Source organism: Coregonus clupeaformis, chromosome 21 (assembly GCF_020615455.1).
Source record: "Coregonus clupeaformis isolate EN_2021a chromosome 21, ASM2061545v1, whole genome shotgun sequence".
Taxonomy (NCBI): domain Eukaryota; kingdom Metazoa; phylum Chordata; class Actinopteri; order Salmoniformes; family Salmonidae; genus Coregonus; species Coregonus clupeaformis.
This window is the reverse complement of record NC_059212.1, coordinates 2193793-2218869: the sequence shown is the minus strand read 5'-3', so window position 1 is coordinate 2218869 and position 25077 is coordinate 2193793. Positions and strand designations below refer to the sequence as shown.

At 40.1% G+C, this 25077-nt stretch overlaps 1 protein-coding gene across 5 annotated transcripts in view; it reads left to right on the top strand.

Moving 5' to 3' along the window:
- The window catches only part of stard3nl (STARD3 N-terminal like), a 28346-nt gene extending 9928 nt beyond the window's left edge, over positions 1-18418 (top strand). For 3 of the 5 annotated variants that reach the window (XM_045206169.1, XM_041841471.2, XM_041841473.2), the window contains exons 3-9: positions 7844-7921; positions 8032-8109; positions 8417-8470; positions 8793-8910; positions 11780-11878; positions 12300-12358; positions 17621-18418. In XM_045206169.1, coding sequence (XP_045062104.1) covers positions 7844-7921; positions 8032-8109; positions 8417-8470; positions 8793-8910; positions 11780-11878; positions 12300-12355 — 483 coding nt within the window. In that variant the 3' untranslated portion in view covers positions 12356-12358; positions 17621-18418. Of the gene's footprint in view, positions 1-7843; positions 7922-8031; positions 8110-8416; positions 8471-8792; positions 8911-11779; positions 11879-12299; positions 12359-12894; positions 13031-17620 lie in introns of those variants that run through there. The other 2 variants (XM_041841472.2, XM_041841474.2) reach the window with 2 other exon arrangements.
- Positions 18419-25077: the final 6659 nt, after the last annotated feature.

Sequence of the window (25077 nt, the reverse complement as noted above, 5' to 3'; positions counted from 1 at the left end):
TTATCAGTATAAAAGACACCTGTCCACAACCTCAAACAGTCACACTCCAAACTCCACTATGGCCAAGACCAAAGAGCTGTCAAAGGACACCAGAAACATAATTGTAGACCTGCACCAGGCTGGGAAGACTGAATCTGCAATAGGTAAGCAGCTTGGTTTGAAGAAATCAACTGTGGGAGCAATTATTAGGAAATGGAAGACATACAAGACCACTGATAATCTCCCTCGATCTGGGGCTCCACGCAAGATCTCACCCCTTGGGGTCAAAATGATCACAAGAACGGTGAGCAAAAATCCCAGAACCACACGGGGGACCTAGTGAATTACCTGCAGAGAGCTGGGACCAAAGTAACAAAGCCTACCATCAGTAACACACTACGCCGCCAGGGACTCAAATCCTGCAGTGCAAGACGTGTCCCCCTGCTTAAGCCAGTACATGTCCAGGCCCGTCTGAAGTGCATTTGGATGATCCAGAAGAGGATTGGGAGAATGTCATATGGTCAGATGAAACCAAAATAGAACTTTTTGGTAAAAACTCAACTCGTCATGTTTGGAGGACAAAGAACACCATACCTACTGTGAAGCATGGGGGTGGAAACATCATGCTTTGGGGCTGTTTTTCTGCAAAGGGACCAGGACGACTGATCCGTGTAAAGGAAAGAATGAATGGGGCCATGTATCGTGAGATTTTGAGTGAAAACCTCCTTCCATCAGCAAGGGCATTGAAGATGAAATGTGGCTGAGTCTTTCAGCATGACAATGATCCCAAACACACCGCCCGGGCAACGAAGGAGTGGCTTCGTAAGAAGCATTTCAAGGTCCTGGAGTGGCCTAGCCAGTCTCCAGATCTCAACCCCATAGAAAATCTTTGGAGGGAGTTGAAAGTCTGTGTTGCCCAGCAACAGCCTCAAAACATCACTGCTCTAGAGGAGATCTGCATGGAGGAATGGGCCAAAATACCAGAAACAGTGTGTGAAAACCTTGTGAAGACTTACAGAAAACGTTTGACCTGTGTCATTGCCAACAAAGGGTATATAACAAAGTATTGAGAAACTTTTGTTATTGACCAAATATTTATTTTCCACCATCATTTGCAAATAAATTCATTAAAAATCCTACAATGTGATTTTCTGGATTATTTTTTCTCATTTTGCCTGTCATAGTTGACGTGTACCTATGATGAAAATTACAGGCCTCTCTCATCTTTTTAAGTGGGAGAACTTGCACAATTGGTGGCTGACTAAATACTTTTTTTCCCCACTGTAATATAACAGACTTTTAAAAGCTATATTGGTGCACAATTTCTACTTAAAATATCAAAGGCACGCTTTTTGTGGAACGACCCACATATTTTATTGTAGTCCTGCATACAGAGTTTACATAACACTGCCTTTTACTTCTTGAAACGGGTGTATTCATTATGCCGATTTACTCCAAACGGAAACCATTTTGCAACAAAATCGAGAGTTTCTATTGAAAAATTCAGTAAGGTCCCTTCCCTTTTTGTTCCGTTTGGTTCTTAAATGGTTTCCATTGCAAGACGTAATGAATACACTCCTGGTTTCAGTGTCTTTTCACTGTGGGAAAATAACACTTCTCATTGTTAAAAATAGTGGGCCAATTTTAACCAACATTGGCCACTATATTATTGCCAGCTGATCTCTCCTTAAACCATTAATACATGCTAAAATCACCCGCACAGCTGATCTCAATTGCAACCATCATCCGCCACCGATTTTCCGCTCCATAACACGGATGGCAAATGTACCATTGCAAATCTATTATGACAATTTCTTATCAAATTTTGTCATGTGCCGAATACTACAGGTATAGACTTTACTGTGAAATGCTTACTTATGAACCCTTTCCCAACAATGCAGAGTTAAAGTTTGAAAAAATTGCAAAAGATTTAAGAAAATGGTAACCCAATAAAATGGTGGTCCTCTGTAGCTCAGCTGGTAGAGCACGGCGCTTGTAATGCCAAGGTAGTGGGTTCGATCCCCGGGACCACCCATACACAAAAAAAAAAATGTATGCACGCATGACTGTAAGTCGCTTTGGATAAAAGCGTCTGCTAAATGGCATATTATTATTATTATTATTAAAATAACGAGACCATATACAAGGATTACCGGTACCGAGTTAATGTGCAGGGGTATGAGGTAGTTGAAGTAAGTGAGGTAATATGTACATGTAGGTAGGGGTAAAACGGACTAGGCAATCAGGATAGATAATAAACAGAGTAGCAGCAGCGTGTGTGTGTGTGAGAGAGCGTATCTAGTGTATGTGTGCAGAGTCTTTCCCTCGATCACACCACAGAAAGCAGTGAGCTAGGCTGAAACACCTGCATTTTGGAGCTGCCTTATTCAAGAGACCATGTTTGTATGCGGCTTTATTAACTTAAGGATGATTTTTTTTTTTACTTTGTATGCAAACTAATATATAACATCAATTAATGCCAAAATATACAATTATTTTGGGGGGGCTAAACAGGTAGGGCTCTTGAGGGTTCTGCCCCACCTGCCCTGAATGACGGGTCGCCACTGAGGTTATTTTGTAGTTGTATTTTGTCATTTACACTAACTTTCAAAAGTTTGGGGTCACTTAGAAATGTCCTTGTTTTCGGAAGAAAAGTTATTTTAATGCTTTTCTTTCGAAAACAAGGACATTTCTAAGTGACCCCAAACCTTTGAACGGTAGTGTACATTAGAGTGTCTAGTTTGAGAAACAGACTCCTCACAGGTCCTCAACTGGCATATTCATTAAATAGTACCCGCAAAACACCAGTCTCAACGTCAACAGTGAAGAGGCGACTCCGGGATGCTGACCATCTAGGCAGAGTTGCAAAGTATGTAATGTATTTGTCCTCTTGCTCAGTTGTGCACCGGGGCCTCCCACTCCTCTTTCTATTCTGGTTAGAGCAAGTTTGCGCTGTTCTGTGAAGGGAGTAGTACACAGCGTTGTACAAGATCTTCAGTTTCTTGGCAATTTCTCGCATGGAATAGCCTTCATTTCTCAGAACAAGAATAGACTGACGAGTTTCAGAAGAAAGTTATTTGTTTCTGGCCATTTTGATCCTGTAATCGAACCCACAATTGCTGATGCTCCAGCACAACAGTTTTCATCTAACATAATTGCAAAAGGGTTTTCTAATGATCAATTAGCCTTTTTAAAATGATAAACTTGGATTAGCAAACACAACTTGCCATTGGAACACAGGACTGATGGTTGCTGATAATTGGCCTATGTACGCCTATGTAGATATTCCATTAAGAATCAGCCGTTTCCAGATACAATAGCCATTTACAACATTAACAATGTCTACACTGTATTTCTGATCAATTTGATGTTATTTTAATGGACAAAAAAATTCTTTCGAAAACAAGGACATTTCTAAGTGACCCCAAACTTTTGAATGGTTATGTGTGTGCGTACACACACACACACACACAGTACCAGTCAAAAGTTTGGACACACCTACTCATTCCAGGGTTTTTCTTTTCTTTTTACTATTTTCTACATTGTAGAATAATAGTGAAGACATCAAAACTATGAAATAACACATATGGAATCATGTAATAACCAAAAAAGTGTTAAACAAATCAAAATATATTTTATATTTGAGATTCTTCAAAGTAGCCACCCTTTGCCTTGATGACAGCTTTGCACACTCTTGGCATTCTCTCAACCAGCTTCATGAGGTAGTCACCTGGAATGCATTTCAATTAACAGGTGTGCTTTGTTAAAAGTTAATTGTGGAATTTCTTTCCTTAATGCGTTTGAGCCAATCAGTTGTGTTGTGACAAGGTAGGGGTGGTATACAGAAAATAGCTCCATTTGGTAAAAGACCAAATCCTTATTATGGCAAGAACAGCTCAAATAAGCAAAGAGAAACGACAGTCCATCATTACTTTAAGACATGAATGTCAGTCAATCCGGAAAAGTCTCATGAGGACCGCCACAGGAAAGGAGGACCCAGAGTTACCTCTGCTGCAGAGGATAAGTTCATTAGAGTTACCAGCCTCAGAAATTGCAGCCCAAATAAATGCTTCACAGAGTTCAAGTAACAGACACATCTCAACATCAACTGTTCAGAGGAGACTGCGTGAATCAGGCCTTTATGGCCGAATTGCTGCAAAGTAACCACTACTAAAGGACACCAATAAGAAGAGACTTGCTTGTGCCAAGAAACACGAGCATTGGACATTAGAACGGTGGAAATCTGTCCTTTTGGTCCGATGAGTCCAATTTTGAGATTTTTGGCAGCGACACGCCATCCCATCTGGTTTGCGCTTAGTGGGACTATCATTTGTTTTTCAACAGGACAATGACCCAACACACCTCCAGGCTGTGTAAGGGCTATTTGATCAAGAAGGAGAGTGATGGAGTGCTGCATCAGATGACCTGGCCTCCACAATCACCCGACCTCAACCCAATTGAAATGGTTTGGGATGAGTTGGACCGCAAAGTGAAGGAAAAGCAGCCAACAAGTGCTCAGCATATGTGGGAACTCCTTCAAGACTGTTGGAAAAGCATTCCAGGCGAAGCTGGTTGAGAGAATGCCAAGAGTGTGCAAAGCTATCATCAAGGCAAAGGGTGTCTATTTGAAGAATCTCAAATATAAAATATATTTTGATTCGCTTAACACTTTTTTGATTACTACATGATTCCATATGTGTTATTTCATAGTTTTGATGTCTTCACTATTATTATGCAATGTAAAAAATAGTAAAAAAATAAAGAAAAACCGTTGAATGAGTAGGTATGTCCAAACATTTGACTGGTAGTGTATGTATGTATATGTTGTTGTTTTTTTTTGGGGGGGGGATACTGTGTATTTATATAGCATTGTATGATATATTGCATTTGGAAAAGAGACCTATGTCTCAATAAAAAAATATTTGATTGCCTGGTTTAATGGACCAATGGAATTATGGCTGTCCCCAACAACAAAAACATCTTGGTCGAAAAACGTGTATTTTTCCCTATGTGTTTTTAATAAAATCAACTATATGTCGGCTACTGAGCTTGTCTGATGCTTTAAGCACACTATGATTTTAAATAATCAAGACACACAAATGACTCGAGGGAGCCAGAGAACAAGAGAGCCTAACCAGAATGGGGGAAAAACGGTTCCCGACCCTCCACCAATAAATTGCTGGCCTTTGCAGATTCTGCCATTAAGCTCCTGAAGTTGCCGGTAGGCAATAGGCTCCACCAGGGGTGGAACAGTTTCATTTCATTTATAATAGTCTTTGTATCTCAAAATCATTATCATGTGGTTAATAACAATTCTAAAAGTAACTTCTATTGCCAACTATGTATAAATAGCCTACATAAAGCCAACAAATAAAAACATTGCAGCCTGCAGGTATAAAATGTCCTGATTTTAAACATTGTATTAACTATTATCTTGGTTGGGGCCTGAAGCTCCTGCTAGCAAACTTGCAACATTGTATACATTTTCTGGGCCCTCAGAGTTTCCCGCACCATTGAGCTCCGGACAGACATAGCTGTAGGATATTTGCGCAAGGGATAAGAAGTAATCAGGTAGTCCTATTTTTATGACGTTTCCACCGGATCAGAGCATGACGTTTTTATTTTTTTTCCTATCATGCCGAGTGGTTATCGAAAGAGAGCTGGAAAGATTTTTCACATAGGCTAAGTTGAGGAACTATTGTCATTCTCAATGGATTTTAAAAACAGACTTTGTTCACTTGCTGTTTGAGGTGAAGAAAAAATTACTTTGAGAAGCTCCACAGTGGTGGTGAGTTAAGACAATCAGAAATACTGTCAAATCCCCAAATGGGCACATTTATAGGCCTACATTTGCGCCGCAGGCCAGGTAGCCTAGGCCTACTTCTATGTATAATCAGGTGCGCGTCCTTACTCAACATTGACAGGAGCGTTACCAACAAAATACCAATTAATGAATTAAAAACTCGTAAATGGAATGAAATAAACCAAAACTGTAGCCTAGGTTGTGCGGTCTGCAAACAACGTGTCCACTCTGACAATGACAACAGTAAAATAATGTAATAGTAATATATTGAAAACATTAACATAACATTAAGCCCTAAATGGAATAGTCCCAAAATTGCAAACCCCACCCATCTGACACTCCAGGCAGGCTAGAGAACACTCAAAGTATAGTATTTGAACACCTTTCTGACACACACACCACACACACACACACACACTTCTTTCCTTACAGGCCTGAAGGATAATCCACACAATCATCTGTGTCCCTGTCCGATTATGAAAATCATATGTCACAAACGTTTCTATCAAATTCTATCAATTTGCTTTGTTTATAACTTCAAGTAGATTAAAATTCAACTCTTGACTTGAGGTTCCCCTTGGGGGCAGAGGTGCTCTGAGGGAAGGGGTGCACCTCTCCTGCCAGTGGGTCCCTCTTCCCACTGATCCCCCTCCAGCCCAGAGAGGACTTCAAGAACATCCTGCTGTCGTCCAAACCGTTGTGATAAAATAAAGTGTTTTTATTGAAAACTTCAATGCTGCGGTATTCTAGTAGGAGTGTATACAAGTGTAGTAGTCTGAGTGTAGTTATTTCTGATTAAATGTGTTATCTAACTGCCCCACAATACAAAGTAATAAGGTTGATATAGTAGTATATAAAAGTAATCAGACCAATTATTTTACTACATTTAACTGACTATATTTAAGTAAAACTTGTTAAACTTAAACCACCACAAAAATGCTTACATAGAGGTAAAGCAAGTCCCACAATTTTATTTCATTTAAAATGACCATCTTATTTTCGCAGAAGAGTACCCTCGACGTAGGCATAATTTGGCTTAATTGTCTGCAATTAAACGTGTTAACTAAATCATCATAGTTGACAGGATACATTTACAGTCTAAACAGTCTAATTTTATTTCAGTTGTAATGTCACATTCTTCCACTTTATTTTTATTTTTATATTTTGTTCCTGATAGGATGTTTCATCATTGGGGTGGGAGTAGTGGCCATTTACCATGCCATTTCTGCTGTCTAGTATTAAGGCGGCTTGACATCGTAACAGCGTCAGATCAGCTTGTCTACTAGTTTTAGTCCGCTGTTTTTTTCGTTGCAACCAGGGTTATTTTAGCTCGGAGCGCCGCGTAATCTCCCATTAGTAGCGTGTTAAGAAATACAGCGGTAACCTGCAGGTAAGACGCAGGTTCCGCGTCTTTGTTGCAATCAGGCCAGTGTTCCTGTTTGAATCAGGTTAAGGTTGAGCTTATCAATGACAGGGTTAGCTTTTGTTATTGGAAAAGTCCAGATAGTCCCTCCCTGGTTCAGTCTGTTTGCTTCCATTTCCTTTTGAGTATCTTGGCATAGTAATAGTGAATTTATGGTTATGCAAACACAACTTTGAGACAGGGCCCTGCAGGTGGAAGTGTTTTTTACTACAGGACAACCTGTCTGTACCAGTTTCTACACTATGACCCTTTTGACCTTTTTTAAAAATAGTAACACACATAGACTTATCTCAGGCGTTTCAACCTATGAATGAACTGATATCACCTTGTTCATGTAATATTTACTCCCTCTGTCTCTGAAGTAACATTTTGATCTGTTGATCAACTACATTGCCAATGCCAACACAGTTGTTAGTCGTTACAGAAATGCATGCCAATCACGGATAACAATATAATTAGTGGAAATATGGCGTCAATAGCAAGTCGCATGATTTAAAGGGGGAACATTGAAAATGTTTGGTATTTTAAGAATTAATTGAATCGATATGACAAGTTAATTCGATGTATTGACTACAGATTTGGGTATGTTGCATCGGTCTTATCTGTTAAATCCATTCCTTTTGTTTTTGCCTTCATAGGTGAATGGAGGGATCGAGAAGCGGCTCGATAAGGAGGTTCTACACTATGACTACCACGCCTCATTCTTCGACATATTTGTAAGTCCAGTATGCTATCTCTTTGCTCAGTCAGAGTACAGTGCTCATTTGTTATCCAGATGAGGCAGAAATTATGATGTAAATTGCGACTGAATCTCTCTCTTTCCCAGCTCCTGGCTGTGTTACGGTTTGCAGCCCTAATCTTGGCCTATGCAGTGTGTAAACTGCGTCACTGGTGGGCCATAGCGGTAGGTGAACCGTCCTATGCCTCAAACACATTTTCACATTTGCTACACTAGAGGGCGCTGTTGCTCTTCTAGTAACAAGTCCTGGCTAGGTCCTGTGTTACGTATTCATTGTGCCTGTTTTCAGTCGAGCAATGAATCGAATAGACAGTAATTGCATGGCAACACATTTCCTGTTAGTTTTTCATTAGTCCACTTATGATGCTGTGCCATATTTTATTTTCATGATTTCATTTTTACTGATGTAATAATGTATTTAATGCCAACTACAAAAAGTAATTGTTTACTGATCCATGTCTTTCCATCACAGATAACCACAGCAACCACAAGTGCTTTCCTGATCGCAAAAGTCATTTTATCAAAGGTATGCTTTTATTACAGTAGATCTGACATAATTTTAACAGGAAAAATGAAAATGGATTTCATCATTTGAATACAATAGGAGAGATATGCATTACGTCTTCTCTCTGACATATTTGAAGGATGGTAAGATGTTTAGATTTTTCATGTTTTAATTGAGAATCGAATAATGTAAGCATTGCTGTAGGACCTGGTGTTGGTGCATGTCAGTATTTTTGTCAGTATGCAAGTAACAAATATGTTTGCTTATGTGTTTTTTGGTATATGAACTAAGAGCAAGTCAGTTTGAAATGTAATAGTTTTTTGTGTTTGTCTGCGTGTTCCAGCTCCTTTCCCAGGGGGCCTTTGGGTACCTGCTGCCCATCATCTCTTTCATCCTGGTCTGGATAGAGACGTGGCTACTAGACTTTAAGGTCCTACCTCAGGAGGCTGACGATGAGAACAGTGAGTATGAGAAACTCTCCCGTCGCACTCCTATGGTGCGTCCCAATAATATCTCCTTTCTCCTGAAGTGTACACCCCTTCACCACTTCCCACAAATCTAAAAGCATTGGATTGGTGGAGGCATGGGCTACAGGGAGTCTTCACCATGTTTATGAACAGTCATTTCCTTTCAAATCAGGAAATGAAAGGGAAGTGAACAAGTACACACTTTGGGAGGAAGAGAGATAATTGGGACGTAGCCCTAGACAATCTTCTAAATTGACTTTATTGATTTACGCTCACAGTTTACAGAAACTGAAGAAATACAGAATTTACATCATAAAAATGTAATATAAAAACACATGTAGAACACATGGGTTACATATCCTTTTGTCTTGATTGGAGTCATTGTATTGTTAAAAGATGATTTTAAAAAAACATTTAAGAGCTCAAATTATTGTAGTGGGTCTCTTTTGACAAACAAACTTGCAATTCTGCTGTTTTCCTTCACCGCATTCAGCGAAACATGACCGCATCTGTATATGCAGTGCATTCAGAAAATATTCAGACCCCTTCACTTTTTCCACATTCTGTTACGTTACAGCCTTATTCTAAAATGGATTAAATAAAACATGTTGTCATCAATCTACACAAAATACCCCATAACGACAAAGCGAAAACAGGTTTTTAGAAATTGTAGCAAATTAATAAAAAAAACTAAAACACAAATACCTTATTTACATAAGTATTCAGACATTTTGCTATGAGACTCGAAATTGAGCTCAGGTGCATCCTGTTTCCATTGATCATCCTTGAGATATTTCTACAACTTGATTGGAGTCCACCTGTGGTAAATTCAATTGATTGGACATGATTTGGAAAGGCACACACCTGCCTATATAAGGTCCCACAGTTGACAGTGCATGTCAGAGCAAAAAACAAGCCATGAGGTTGAAGGAATTGGCCGTAGAGCTCCAAGACAGGAGTGTCGAGGCACAGATCTGGGGAAGGGTACCAAAACATTTCTGCTGCATTGAAGGTCCCCAAGAACACAGAGGCCTCCATCATTCTTAAATGGAAGAAGTTTGGAACCACCAAGACTCTTTCTAGAGCTGGCCGCCCAGCCAAACTGAGCAATCGGGGGAGAAGGGCCTTGGTCAGGGAGGTGACCAAGATCCCGATGGTCACTCTGACAGAGCTTCACAGTTCCTCTGTGGAGATGGGAGAACCTTCCAGAAGGACAACCATCTCTGCAGAACTCCACCAATCAGGCCTTTATGGTAGAGTGGCCAGACGGAAGCCACTCCTCAGTAAAAGGCACATGACAGCCCGCTTGTAGTTTGCCAAAAGGTACTTAAAGGATGCAGACCATGAGAAACAAGATTCTCTGGTCTGATGAAACCAAGATTGCCTGAATGCCAAGCGTCACGTCTGGAGGACACCTGGCACCATCCCTACGGTGAAGCATGGTGGTGGCAGCATCATGCTATGGGGATGTTTTTCAGCGGCAGGAACTGGGAGACTAGTCAGGATCGAGGGAAAGATGAACGGAGCAAAGTACAGAGAGATCCTTGATGAAAACCTCCTCCAGGGCGCTCAGGACCTCAGACTGGGATGAAGGTTCACCTTCCAACAGGACAACAACCCTAAGCACACAGCCAAGACAACGCAGGAGTGGCTTCTGGTCAAGTCTCTGAATGTTCTTGAGTGACCCAGCCAGAGCCCGGACTTGAACCCGATCAAACATCTCTGGAGAGACGATCTGCAGAGGAGAATGGGAGAAACTCCCCAAATGCAGGTGTGCCAAGCTTGTAGCATCATACCCAAGAAGACTCAAGGCTGTAATCGCTGCCAAAGGTGCTTCAACAAATTACTGAGTAAAGGGTCTGAATACTTATGTAAATGTGTTTTTTCAGTTTTAAATGTTTAACAAATTTGCACAAAATAATTTGTCGTTATGGGGTATTGTGTGTAGATTGATGAGGGGGAAAAAAACAATTTAATCAATTTTAGAATAAGGCTGTAACGTAACAACATTTTGAAAAAGTCAAGAGGTCTGAATACTTTCCGAAGGCACTGTATTACATACAGTGCCTTCAGAAAGTATTCATACCCCTTGACTTATTCCATATTTTGTGTTGCAGCCTGAATTCAACATGGATTAAGTTGTTTGTTTTTCTCACCCATCTACACACAATACCCCATAACGACAAAGTGAAAACATGTTTTTAGAAATGGTAGCAAATTTATTGAAAATGAAATGCAGAAATATCTAATTTACATAAGCATTCACACCCCTGAGTCAATACATTTTAGAATCACCTTTGGCAGGGATTACAGCTGTGAGTCTTTCTGGGTAATTACTTGATAGCCATTTTCAAGTCTTGCCATAGATTTTCAAGCCAATTTTAAGTCAAAACTGTAACTAGGCCAATCGGGAACATTCAATGTCGTCTTGGTAAGTAACTCCTGTGTATATTTGGCTTTGTGTTTTGTCCTGCTGAAAGGTGTATTTGTCTGTTGGAAAGCAGACTGAACCAGATTTTCCTCTAGGATTTTGCCTGTGCATAGCTCTATTCCGTTAATGTTTACTCCTGAACTTATTTAGGCTTGCCATAACAAAGGGATTGAATACTTATCGGCTCAAGACATTTCAACTTTTCATTTTTAATTCCTTTGTAAAAATGTCGAAAAACATAATTCCACTTTGACATTATGGGTGTATTGTGTGTAGGCCAGTGACACAACATCTCCATTTTAAATACAGGCTGTAACACAGCAAAATGTGGAAAAGTCCAGGGGTGTGAATACTTTCTGAAGCCACTGTACAAGTGATACTATGTTGTTACAGTGACACTTATGTGTCATCATTGTGTTTTCATCCCATCAGGATTTCTTTCTATAATGGACGCCCCTGAAAGGGCCCCCTTCATGCACCCAGGACCACTTTCAGATGGGCAGTTCTACTCCCCGCCCGAGTCTGTGGCAGGTGAAAGCCCAAACAGATGTTCCTTTGTGTGGGAATCTAAGGTTTAAACTGACATTTTACGGGCCTGTATGTGGCGAATGTTGTAGCTATTTAAGCTGTGTTTAATCTCTTTGTGGGATTCACAGTGTATAAGTATATTTTAAACAACATCAACAAGAAATTTCGTTTTGGCACCAACGACTGGTATGACAAATATTAGAGAAGCTCTCTGGCAACCAAGACACAGTAGAGCCGTATGAAGTGTCATCAGAATAATATTTTATCTCGTATCTGTATACTCTGAAACAATATCACCATGCAGTGACACGTGTCATTTTCAAATCCATTTATTGCACAGCTTATTTAAACTATTTCCTGTGTCTATGTGTGTTTTGGTATTTTCTTAATCTATTCAATTTTTTTGTGCTTGCTCCGTTTGTAGATTCTGATGAGGAGCTGCTGGATGACAAATGCGACCCGGAGAAGGCTCTTATTTAGCAGGTAGCTATACTGTCTGTACCACTCAAACTAATGAGGCAAACTAATTAGGCGTCTTGAAGGTAACTGAATAAAATCGATGGTCTTTTGGTGTCTAGAATAGTGCATATAATAGGTAGGATTTATTTATAGTGTTATAAATAAGTGCTTCTAACGCTCCAGCGTTATGGACGTTACATTTGCACGCAAAATCACAACTTTGTGTCTATAGTACCATTTTAGGGCATTGGTATTCAAACTTTTTCAGCGGGGACCCCACCCCAGATCTAATGACACTACCTTAAAATCTGTACATTTTCTCAATAAAATTGTATTTAGTTAATTATCTTTCTCAAATCTGTACTCAATTATTTTAGTTCCTAAATTATTATTATTGGATTTTTTTGGGGCGACCCAACTGCAGTTCCCCCACACTCCGACTTTGTATACCACTGCCTTAAGGCGTCTGCATGCTTCCCAGCCGAAACAGTTCGGAAGAGTTCGTGCATATATTATGATGACATTTTGTGACGTTTTTGTTAGTTTTGTACTTCGGTAAGGTTTTTTTAGGCTGTTTGGGCACACACATTTTTTTCTCAAGGCCAGCCGAAGTTCGGGAGCCGACGTGTACGCCCCTTCGTCCGAGCTTTGTCAGTGGTAGGGATTCTTCAATAAAGTCTTTGTCATTCAACGAGAGATGGCTTGTTTTCATGCACATTTTTTCATTGAGAAATACTGCACCAAACATCTTAGATGTAGAATTGCACGACTACGATCTCATTGGTAAAAACGTCAAAATTAATGACAGATTTCTTGAGTTATCAACTGGTTATGGCGTCTTGAAATTGACAAATAGTACTATTTGCAGCTTTTATTCGCCTTTTTCAAGAGAAGGTATTTTAAGGGAGTATGCGAGCACACTCGTCCGGTTCGCCTAGCAGACTTTGGCTGGCCACCAGCCGAACTGAAGCATGCTGACGCCTTTAGGGGGAGTGTATACCCAAAAAAGCAAACTTCTAAAATATTGGTATGTTGGAGAAATAAAGCAAATGAGAAGCATTATGGATGTTACATGAAATAGACAAGCTTTTTGGGGAGACTGAACATATAAGCAAAAGTCTGTGCGTTGCTAAGTCTTAGGTCAAAACATGGAAAGCCATTCTCAAAGAATTCAAAAACGATAATATAGAAATATTGCTATTTCCATTATTACGTTATAGAGCAAAAACGACCATTATGGATGTTAGTCTGAAATCATAAAATCTACTATCATTTGTCATTTGGAATGTTTTTAAAAAGACAGCATTAAGCATAGTACCTGCATAATTATTTATTATATTATTTATAATTACAGTTAGCCTGAATAATACACACAGCGAGACTCCACACCACATAGGTTATTTGTTTCTCTCTTTATAAATATCTAAATGACCCTTTACCAGTTAATTGTAGACCCAAAGATAAGCGCTTTTTTGTATGAAATATTGTAACAATATGCAAATTAGGCATGTGCCTATACTGCCAATCCATTTTTCTGGACACTGGATGAAATCAGTATATTTTGGGGGGCTTTCATTTGAAAAAGACACTCCAGGACTATTCACAGTTAGTTGATAAGCACTCTTCTCATCTTTCTATCTAAAAACATTGTTCTGCCATGTATGAGAAATCAATTTCAGCATATCCAAGATTCCAAGATAATCTTAGCTAGAACACATCATTTTCAAGATATCAACAATTGCGTCAGTTAAAGTATGAAGAATATATCTTGGAACAAGCACACAAAATGTGGTGAATGCACAAGCTTCTGAAGCTAAGATATGATGCATCAATATCCATCACATCCACAACCGTTATGGATCTCATAACGCTGAAAATGGATACTAAAATTGAAAAGAGAGAAACTAATTACAGACCATATAAAACATTGATGAATGAAAGTTAGCTTTACAGATGAAGTTTCAAGATCAGATGTAAGGTGCATGTTTTACAAAAACTTTTCCTAAAAAACTTTGTTACATTGCCTGTAAAATCCCCATCAAAATCCGCCAATTTAAGATAGATGTTTTTTATTATTATTATTTGTTTTGCTCTACGACCCCCACACGTGTCAGGGGACTTGTCTGAAGTCTGTTTGTAGCGTCCGAACCTTCTCTTTCCATGACATAGACTGACCAGGTGAATCCAGGTGAAAGCTATGATCCCTTATTGATGTCACCTGTTAAATCCACTTCAATCAGTGTAGATGAAGGAGAGGAGATGGGTTAAAGAAAGATTTTTAAGCCTTGAGACAATTGAGACATGGATTGTGTATGTGTGCCAATCAGAGGGTGTATGGGCAAGACAAAATATTTAAGTGCCTTTGAACGGGGGGTATGGTAGTAGGTGCCAGGCGCACCGGTTTGAGTGTCAACTGCAATGCTGCTGGAGTTTTGACGCTCAACAGTTTCCTGTGTGTATCAAGAATGGTCCACCACCCAAAGGACATCCAGCCAACTTGACACAACTGTGGGAAGCATTGGAGTCAACAGGGCCAGCATCCCTGTGGAACACTTTCGACACCTTGTAGTCCATGCCCTGACAAATTGAGGCTGTTCTGAGGGCAAAGGCGGGGGTGCAACTCAGTATTAGGAAGGTGTTCCTAATGTTTTGTACACTCAGTGTAAATTGTATGCGTAAAGAAATTGGGAAATTATATTATTTTATACCACAGTTGCTCAGAGAAAGAGATTGTGTTTAACAAGTAATAAAACAAAATCTCAAAAAGGTAAAGGTCAAAATGATTGCCACCCCAGTTTTCAATACTCCGGCACCTTTCCCTTGTGAGGATATTGGCACTGATCCTTTTTCTAAAATGTTTTATGAGATTGGAAAACAAATTAGGAGGGATCTTAGACCATTCCTCCATACATAATCTTTCCAGATCATTGATACTTCGTCTGCGCTTATGGACTGCCCTTTTCAATCAAACCACAGGTTTTCAATGGGGTTCAAGTCCAGAGATTGATATGGCCATTGCAAAATGTTGATTTTGTGGTCAGTTAACCATTTCTTTGTGGATTTTGATGTGTGCTTGGGGTAATTATTTTTGCTGGAAGATCCACTTGCGGCCAAATTTCAGCCTCCTGGCAGAAGCAACCAGGTTTTTGGCTAAAATGTCCTGGTACTGGGTAAAGTTCATTTTGTCGTTGACCTTAACAAGGGGCCCAGGACCAGTAGAAGCAAAGTAGCCCCATAACATCAAAAGTCCACCACCATATTTTACAGTAGGTAGGAGGTACTTTTCTGCATATGTATTCTTCTTTCGACGCCAAACCCACCACTGATGTGCGTGGCCAAAGAGCTCTATTTTCATGTCATCTGACCATATCACCGGTTCCAATCCAAGTGCCAGTGCCGTTTAGCAAACTCCAGGTGTTTACGTTTGTTGGATGACATGAACATTTAGCTCTTTGGCTATGCACACCAGGGGTGGGTTTGGTGTTGAAAGAAGGATACATATGCAGAAAAGTACCTCATACTTACTGTAAAATATGGTGGTGGATCTTTGATGTTATAGGGCTATTTTGCTTCCACTGGTCCTGGGGCCCTTAAGGTTAACGGCGTCATGAACTTTACCCAGTACTAGGATATTTTAGCCAAAAACCTGGTTGCCTCTGCCAGGAGGCTGAAACTTGGCCACAAGTGGATCTTGCGGCCAAGTTTCGTATACAATAATATAATTTAATATAGCAATATAGTATACAATATAGCTCAGTATTTGTATTATTTATTTTATTTTTTTGCAAATCTTTATCAAGGGTGCCAAGAATTTTGGATCTGACTGTATATGTGTGAAAAACACCCCCCACCTTTTGCCCTCAGAACAGCCTCAATTCGTCGGGGCATGGACTCTACAAGGTGTCAAACGTTCTACTGGGATGCTGGCCCATGTTACCTCCAATATTTCCCGCGGTTGTCAAGTTGGCTGAATGTCCTTTGGGTAGTGAACCAACCTTGGGGGAAACTGTTGAGCGTGAAAAACCCAGCAGTGTTGCAGTTCTAGACTCAAACCGGTGGGCCTGGCACCTACTACCATACTCTGTTCAAAGGCACTTAAATCTTTTGTCTTGCCCATTCACCTTCTGAATGGCACACATACACAATCCATGTCTCAATTGTCTCCAAGGCTTAAAAATCATTCTTTAACCTGTATCTTCATCTACACTAATCAAAGTGGATTTAACAAGTGACATCAATAAGGGATCATAGCTTTCACCTGGATTCACCTGGTCAGTCAGTCATGGAAAGAGCAGGTGTTCCTCATGTGTATATACACTCAGTGGCCAGTTTATTAAGTACACCACCCCGTTCACAAAAATTGTTTGCTCCTACGGACAGTGAGTCACGTGCTATATAAAGCAGGCAGACTGGCATCGAGGCATTCGGTTACTGTTCGATTGAATGTTAGAATGGGCAAAATGAGTACCTAAGCGACTTTGAGTGTGGTATCATCGTCGGTGTCAAGCGCGCTGGTTCCAGTATCTCAAAAACGTCCGGCCTCCTGGGCCTTTCACGCACGATGGGTTTACCGAGAAGGGTGCGACAAACAAAAAACATCCAGTCAGCGGCAGCCCTGTGGGCAAAAACAGCTCGTTGATGAGAGGTCGAAGGAGAATTGCAAGAATCTTGCAAGCTAACAGGCAGGCCACAAACGGGCAAATAACGGTGGTGTGTAGATTGGCATCTCGGAACGCACAACTCGTCGGTCCTTGTCACGGATGGGCTATTGCAGCAGACAACCACAACAGGTTCCACTCCTATCAGCTAAAAACAAGAAGCGGCTCCAGTGGGCATGCGAACACCAACACTGGACAATTGCCTGGTCTGACAAATCCCGGTTCCTGATGCTTCATGCTGAGTCAGGATTTGGCATAAGCAGCATGAGTCCATGGCCCCATTAAGCCTGGCGTCAACGGTACAGGCTGGTGACGGTGGTATAATGGTGTGGGGAATGTTTTCCTGGCACATGTTAGGTCCCTTGATACCAATTGAGCAACGTTTCCATGCCCTGAAGAATTCAGGCTGTTCTGGAGGCAAAGGGTGGTCCAACCCGGTACTAGATGGGTGTACCTAATAAACTGGCCCCTTAGTGTATGTGTAAATATATAAGCCGAATGATAATGTTGACATGAAAATACTTCCATAATACTGTATTTTTAGGACAGTATTTCTGGTTTGATGTAGGTCATAATAGAATTGCTGTTTTGCTTGCTTATAACATGCTTTGTTTTTTTTGTTTTTGAGAAGTACCAGTGGGAGGTGAATCACGTTTGAAGATTCACAACTTTGAGTGACTGCATCCAAAGTTACCCAAGTGCTCACAGCTGCTGCCCCATCTAACCATGGGGGAAGACAGCCTTACAACCACTGCATGTTCTATATCCCTCCACTGAGAGATCTTTATTCCTAAGCCAATCACCCTCTACACACCTGCTTCATATCCCTTCGCCTCTTCACTCAAGCTTCCAAACAGTTGTTTTTAAAGAACTGAGTACATACTGTTAGTTTTTTTTGTTGCCAGATATAAACAAGATCCTGATGTGCTTATTCTTGTGTCTCTTGCTGATATGTTTAGAAGCTCCGTGGCTCCAAAATCAGTTCAGAATTTGACTGAGAAGTCAGCATGTGCAGTGTGTGCCAATTTCAAGTGTGAACACTGGGCTGTTGAGCCCTAAGGATGGCACTTGAATATAAATAGATTGCTTAATATCAATAGAACATATGTTCAGAGTAAACTCCTTTAGACCGCTGTCAAGGGGGGAAAATAGAATAGACTACATAACCAACACAGCTGTGCCTGCATATGTAAAAACTTCAGTCCGTAATCTAAATATGTCCGAATGCATGACTTTGGGAACTCAATGAATGGGAATGGAACAAATTGTATACAGTATACTTTTTAATCACTGGAAAGTGTTATACCGTTTTGTTTTCTAAACTGACATTTTGGAAGGATAAGGGCATTATTAGCCCGGAAACTTCTTAGTAAACTTTCCACTTGGCTTTGCAAAATGTATCAATATACAAATAAAAAATGTCAGATTTTTTTTCTCCATTAATTCATATTAGAGTTCAACACTGCTATCTTTCACACCACCTGGACGTTTCATACTTTAATCAAAATGTCTGCAATCATTCACATCTGCATGTTATGTTTTCAAGTGAACCGTCCGAGAGCTTTTTATGCAGAAGCAGTCTAATGGAGGTGGTGCTCTTACCATTGTGAATGCAGTTCCACACATGGGAATACGCAAACCAATAGCTAACAGAGGGAACCGTTTCATGTAGTGGTTAACTAACAGGAGTTGTGTTAGCATGAATTAATATAACTCCCACCATTTCTATTCACCATGACAGGACTATGAAAATGGCAATAAAATATGTCAAAAACATGTTTCCTCAGACTATCACAATCACGGATCCCAGTTGTGTGTACATGTCACCATGGAAATAACATAGGTTGGATGTAGATTTTACATTGAAATGTATCTTTGATAACCTTTGTTATTAGGTTCACCTCTGAAAATGTACTTGTGTTGGCATGTAATGCTCTTAACTTGCATTCATAATTAGTGTATGCTGATTCATGGACCTGTAATCAAGAATTTCAATGCGATCAGCGGTAGATCCGCGTAATAGTGCGCTTAACATTTTAAAAGTAATTTCCGATTGAGCCGAAATACAGTTTACAGCACTTACCGTGAATGCAGTTTCCGTGAACACGGGAACATTGGCTTTTTATAAAAGGTGCATGCTGTAGCCGACAATGCGCAATCGGATTGAATCCCGGCCCTAGCGTTTTATTGAATAGCCACTAAAAAGAGTATAGTCTTATTCAATACAGTCAAATAATAAGGTTCACCGTTCAAGACACCAAGTTCATTTTCACAGTGGCAAGCCTGTGTGCATTTAGGAAGCAACGGTTACTTAACACATTTGATCAAGAATTACATTGCTTGTCAATTCAATTAAGCAATAATGTGTATCTAGCTTTTTATGAGTGTTATTTGTTTTACTTGTCTTTGTATTTCGTTTTTTGTATGATAAATGTTTTGTTAATGATTGTATTATATACAGTACCAGTCAAAAGTTTGGACACACCTACTCATTCAAGGGTTTTTCTTTATTTGTATTATTTTCTACATTGTAGAATAATAGTGAAGACATTAAAACTATGAAATAACACATATGGAATCCTGTAGTAACCAAAAAAGTGTTAAACAAATCAAAATATATTTTAGATTTTAGATTCTTCAAAGTAGCCACCCTTTGCCTTGATGAAAGCTTTGCACACTCTTGGCATTCTCTCAACCAGCTTCACGAGGTAGTCACCTGGACTGCATTTCAATTAACAGGTGTGCCTTGTTAAAAGTTAATTTTGGAATTTATTTCCTTAATGCGTTTGAGCCAATCAGTTGGGTTGTGACAAGGTAGGGTTGGTATACAGAAGATAGCCCTATTTGGTAAAAGACCAAGTCCATATTATGGCAAGAACAACTTTTTACTGGTACTGTATGTTCTGTTTATGCATTTCATTAGATTTTAATAAAATAAAACATTTGCACGTATTGTTAAAGGGCCTTCTTTGGGAGGTGTGGATAGAATTTTTTATGACATTTCAGTAGCACTTTACATTACATCACATAATAAATGGGTAATAACATGATAATAATGAACATTTACATAAATAATTACTCCAGCTCTGATTTCATTTGATTTCTGTGTAATTTGATTGTTTCAAGGTAAAACGTAAACAAGCTTGTTTTGCATAGGCCTACAATTCTACAAATGTATGAACCATAAGCTCTAGTTATGGGGTTTTAAGTAGCCTTTATTTTCTATAATGATAACATTTTTCTCATACAAAACAGCACGGAATTGTACAGAACCATTTTTGTTGTAACTTTTCTTTCACGAAGGCAGCGATTATTAAACCCATCCCCATCTGAAAATATTTGTTTATTTTGAGCAAGGGAAATGTCACTCTTCATACAAGCCGTATCAATGTATTAAAAAAATATCAATGATTTCACTGATAGACCAATTTATCTTCAACTGTAAGTGCTGTTATTGTGACGTGGCAACGTCTAGGAGCAACAATGGTTTAGCCGCGAAGTGGTATGCCACACAAGCTCAGAACGGGACCGCCAATTGCTAAAGCGTGTAAAAAATAGTCTGTCCTTGGTTGCAACACTCACACCGAGTTCCAAACTGCCTCTGGAAACAACGTCAGCACAAGAACTGTTCGTCGGGAGTGAAGAATCACGCTTCACCATCTGGCAGTCCAATGGTCTAATCTGGGTTTGGCAGATGCCAGGAGAACGCTACCTGCCCCAATGCATAGTGCCAACTGTAAAGTTTGGTGGAGGAGGAATAATGGTCTGGGGCTGTTTTTCATGGTTTGGGCTAGGCCCCTTAGTTCCAGTGAAGGGAAATCTTAACGCTACAGCATACAATTACATTCTAGACGATTCTATGCTTCCAACATTGTGGCAACAGTTTGGGGAATGCCCTTTCCTGTTTCAGCATGACAATGCCCCCGTGCACAAAGCAAGATCCATACAGAAATGGTTTGTCTAGATTGGTGTGGAAGAACTTGACTGGCCTGCACAGAGCTCTGACCTCAACCCCATCAAACACCTTTGGGATGAATTGGAACGCCAGGCCTAATCGCCCAACATCAGTGCCCAACCTCACTAATGCTCTTTTGGCTGAATGGAAGCAAGTCCCGGCAACAATGTTCCAACATCTAGTGGAAAGCCTTCCCAGAAGAGTGGAGGCTGTTATAGCAGCAAAGGGGGGACCAACTCTATATTAATGCCCATGATTTTGGAATGAGAGGTTCGATGAGCAGGTGTCCACAGACCTTTCGTCATGTAGTGTATTTTGGGTTCTGGTGGGGTATGACAGTTGAACTAAGGCCTAGATTCAATCAGATCAAGTGTTAACCGGTCTGGTGATACTGATCGTTTGTCGGCACTGGTGATTTGTTTACATAGCAGGTTAGGATAATTAACGTAGCAGCTTATGATAATAAGGTTCAGGTAAGGAAAAGGGTTAGGCTTAGCTAAAATGCTACAACTGTTATTATTGACGCTACAACTAGATGGAGCTGTACTGGTAGCCACAACTGTACAAACCATCAGTCTTGACAAACCATCAGTATCATAACACTGGCGATAGCCGACACCTGCATAGCTGATGTTTTGGGTGTGTCATAGGTGTAACTGCGTTGGAGCTGTCAAATCGGTGAGCAGCTGCTCGTCTGGTCATTGTCACGAAGCCACACCCGTCCAACTTGCGTAAGAAGTTCAGAATGAGAAAGTGTAGGCTATATAGAAATAATGACACTCAAATTGAATACCATTAAACAAAATAATAAGAATTTATATTAGGCTAATCGAGGTGTAGATTACAACACACATTCGATTGTTCGAATTTGTAACAAGGCTGCATGGGATTATTACTAACGTGACTCGGGGCATCCAATGGCAATGTCTGTGAAAGCCTTTGCTGATTTGACAGCTCCAACGCAGTTACACCTCCGACATCGCCTGAATAAAAACATTGAAACTGCTATGCAGTTCTCGGTTATCGCGGGTTAAGGCAGAACTGATTGAATCTAGCACTAAACTCATGAGGCATTTAAATTATATTAATAAAGAATCAATGAGTATGTTTACATGCGCACTAATAATTCGATATTAAACTGATTATGGCATTTAAACAGGAGGGAAATCGTTCTTCTTGCAAAGCATGTAAACGTTTTAAACTATTAAATTAATCTGACTATGTAACATTCATGTTATTTTTTCATGTTGTAGCCTACACAAAAGACATGATCGACAAGCTTTGTTTGTATCAGTATATTTGTAACAGTATATATGTTGGCTGTTGTAACAGTATATTTAGGCAAGCTTATCAAACACATGCAAGATGCATACAGGCAGTCAAAATAGTGATTATTTTCTCATTATCATTGCAAACATTGGCTAGTTTTTCAGAAACTCTCGCTACGATATGGCAGCATAACTGAAGATTATCATCACAAATAGTAGGCAGTCTAAAGCAGTCGTTGACAAACGACGTAAGGAACTTGTAAAAAGGGCTGTCCTGCTCCTCTCCTCGTTACTCAACTTCCCCTCACAGTCCCTTTAGTTTCCCTTAAGTCCGTTTTTTTTGTCTGCTCAGCCTACCTAAATTATCCCTCACCCATCATAGCCCTGCCATTCCCAACCAATCAGAGTGCTTGGAAATGTGCATCTGGACAGTACAGCCGCCCACTCAGGTCAGAGTGTTATCGTCGTCTCGCATGTTTCTGGGTTTTTACATGTTGTGTAATAATAGGTACAACGAATTACTTACTGTTACTTTGTCTTTCAGACATATGTTCTACTTTAAGGCTGTTACTATTCTTTGATATTAGAGTTGCCAATACTGCTTTGCCTATTGTTTATCGTATGTAGTATTATTCCGAACTGCCATAAGTGTTATTGCAGTGGTTGCACAAGGTTTAATTTTTGTATCGGTAAGCATAGTCTTTTGCATGCACACACTACCACAGCGTTTTCCATAGTGGCCTTTATTAAGGTGTTTTATTGTGCTGCCATGGGCGAGCTTCTGGAGTCATCCCAGACAGTTCTTGGAGCTTGCTCATGCCCAGAGTAATTTACGACCCTGTGGCGCCAGGGCAGATCTGATAAGGTCTCAGCCTGGCAGATTCTCACACAAGGCTGGAGAGAGAGGGTGCCATAAATCTTGACCCTTTGTCAATCCAAGTAATTGGTTTCTCTCTCTCCAAGAGGTGAATGTTTAAGTTTATGTTTATATTGATGCTGTGTATATAGCCCTTTATAGACATGTTGTAAGTGTAATGCCATTTGCCATTTATTAATGTACATACAGTTGAAGTCGGAAGTTTACATACACCTTAGCCAAATACATTTAAACTCAGTTTTTCACAATTCCTGACATTTAATCCTAGTAAGAATTCCCTGTCTTAGGTCAGTTAGGATCACCACTTTATTTTAAGAATGTGAAATGTCAGAATAATAGTAGAGAGAATGATTTATTTCAGCTTTTATTTCTTTCATCACATTCCCAGTGGTCAGAAGTTTACATACACTCAATTAGTATTTGGTAGCATTGCCTTTAAATTGTTTAACTTGGGTCAAACGTTTCGGGTAGCCTTCCACAAGCTTCCCACAATAAGTTGGGTGAATTTTGGCCCATTCCTCCTGACAGAGCTGGTGTAACTGAGTCAGGTTTGTAGGCCTCTTTGCTCGCACACGCTTTTTCAGTTCTGCCGAAAAATGTTCTATAGGATTGAGGTCAGGGCTTTGTGATGCAACTCCAATACATTGACTTTGTTGTCCTTAAGCCATTTTGCCACAACTTTGGAAGTGTGCTTGGGGTCATTGTCCATTTGGAAGACCCATTTGCGACCAAGCTTTAACTTCCTGACTGATGTCTTGAGATGTTGCTTCAATATCTCCACATAATTTTCCTTCCTCATGATGCCATCTATTTTGTGAAGTGCACCAGTCCCTCCTGCAGCAAAGCACCCCCACAGCATGATGCTGCCACCCCCGTGCTTCACGGTTGGGATGGTGTTCTTCGGCTTGCAAGCCTGCCCATTTTTCCTCCAAACATAACGATGGTCATTATGGCAAACAGTTCTATTTTTGTTTCATGAGACCAGAGGACATTTCTCCAAAAAGTACAATATTTGTCCCCATGTGCAGTTGCAAACCGTAGTCTGGCTTTTTTATGGCGGTTTTGGAGCAGTGGCTTCTTCCTTGCTGAGCAGCCTTATAGGACTCGTTTTACTGTGGATATAGATACGTTTGTACCTGTTTCCTCCAGCATCTTCACAAGATGCTTTGCTGTTGTTCTGGGATTGATTTGCACTTTTCGCACCAAAGTACGTTCATCTCTAGGAGACAGAACGCGTCTCCTTCCTGAGCGGTATGAAGGCTGCGTGGTCCCATGGGGTTTATACTTGCATACTATTGTTTGTACAGATGAACTTGGTACCTTCAGGCATTTGGAAATTGCTCCCAAGGATGAATCAGACTTGTGGAGGTCTACAATTTTTTTTCTGAGGTATTGGCTGATTTCTTTTGATTTTCCCATGATGTCAAGCAAAGAGGCACTGAGTTTGAAGGTAGGCCTTGAAATACATCCACAGGTACACCTCCAATGGACTCAAATGATGTCAATTAGCCTGCCAGAAGCTTCTAAAGCCATGACATCATTTTCTGGAATTTCCCAAGCTGTTTAAAGGCACAGTCAACTTAGTGTATGTAAACTTCTGACCCACTGGAATTGTGATACAGTGAATTATAAGTGAAATAATCTCTCTGTAAACAATTGTTGGAAAAATGACGTGTGTCATGCACAAAGTAGATGTCCTAACCGACTTGCCAAAACTATAGTTTGTAACAAGAAATTTGCGGAGAGGTTGAAAAACGAGTTTTAATGACTCCAACCTAAGTGTATGTAAACTTCCGACTTCAACTGTATATGTACTGTATATTGCATAGTTATAACCATTAACAAATACTGTTTACATGTGTGCATCTCTTTGTCTTATAGAACCACAACAATAAGATTCCAAGTCATTCGGATTACCAAAATCATATAAACATCTTCAAAGGAAACAGCTGTGTCTGTGTGTGTGTGTGTGTGTGGTGGTGACT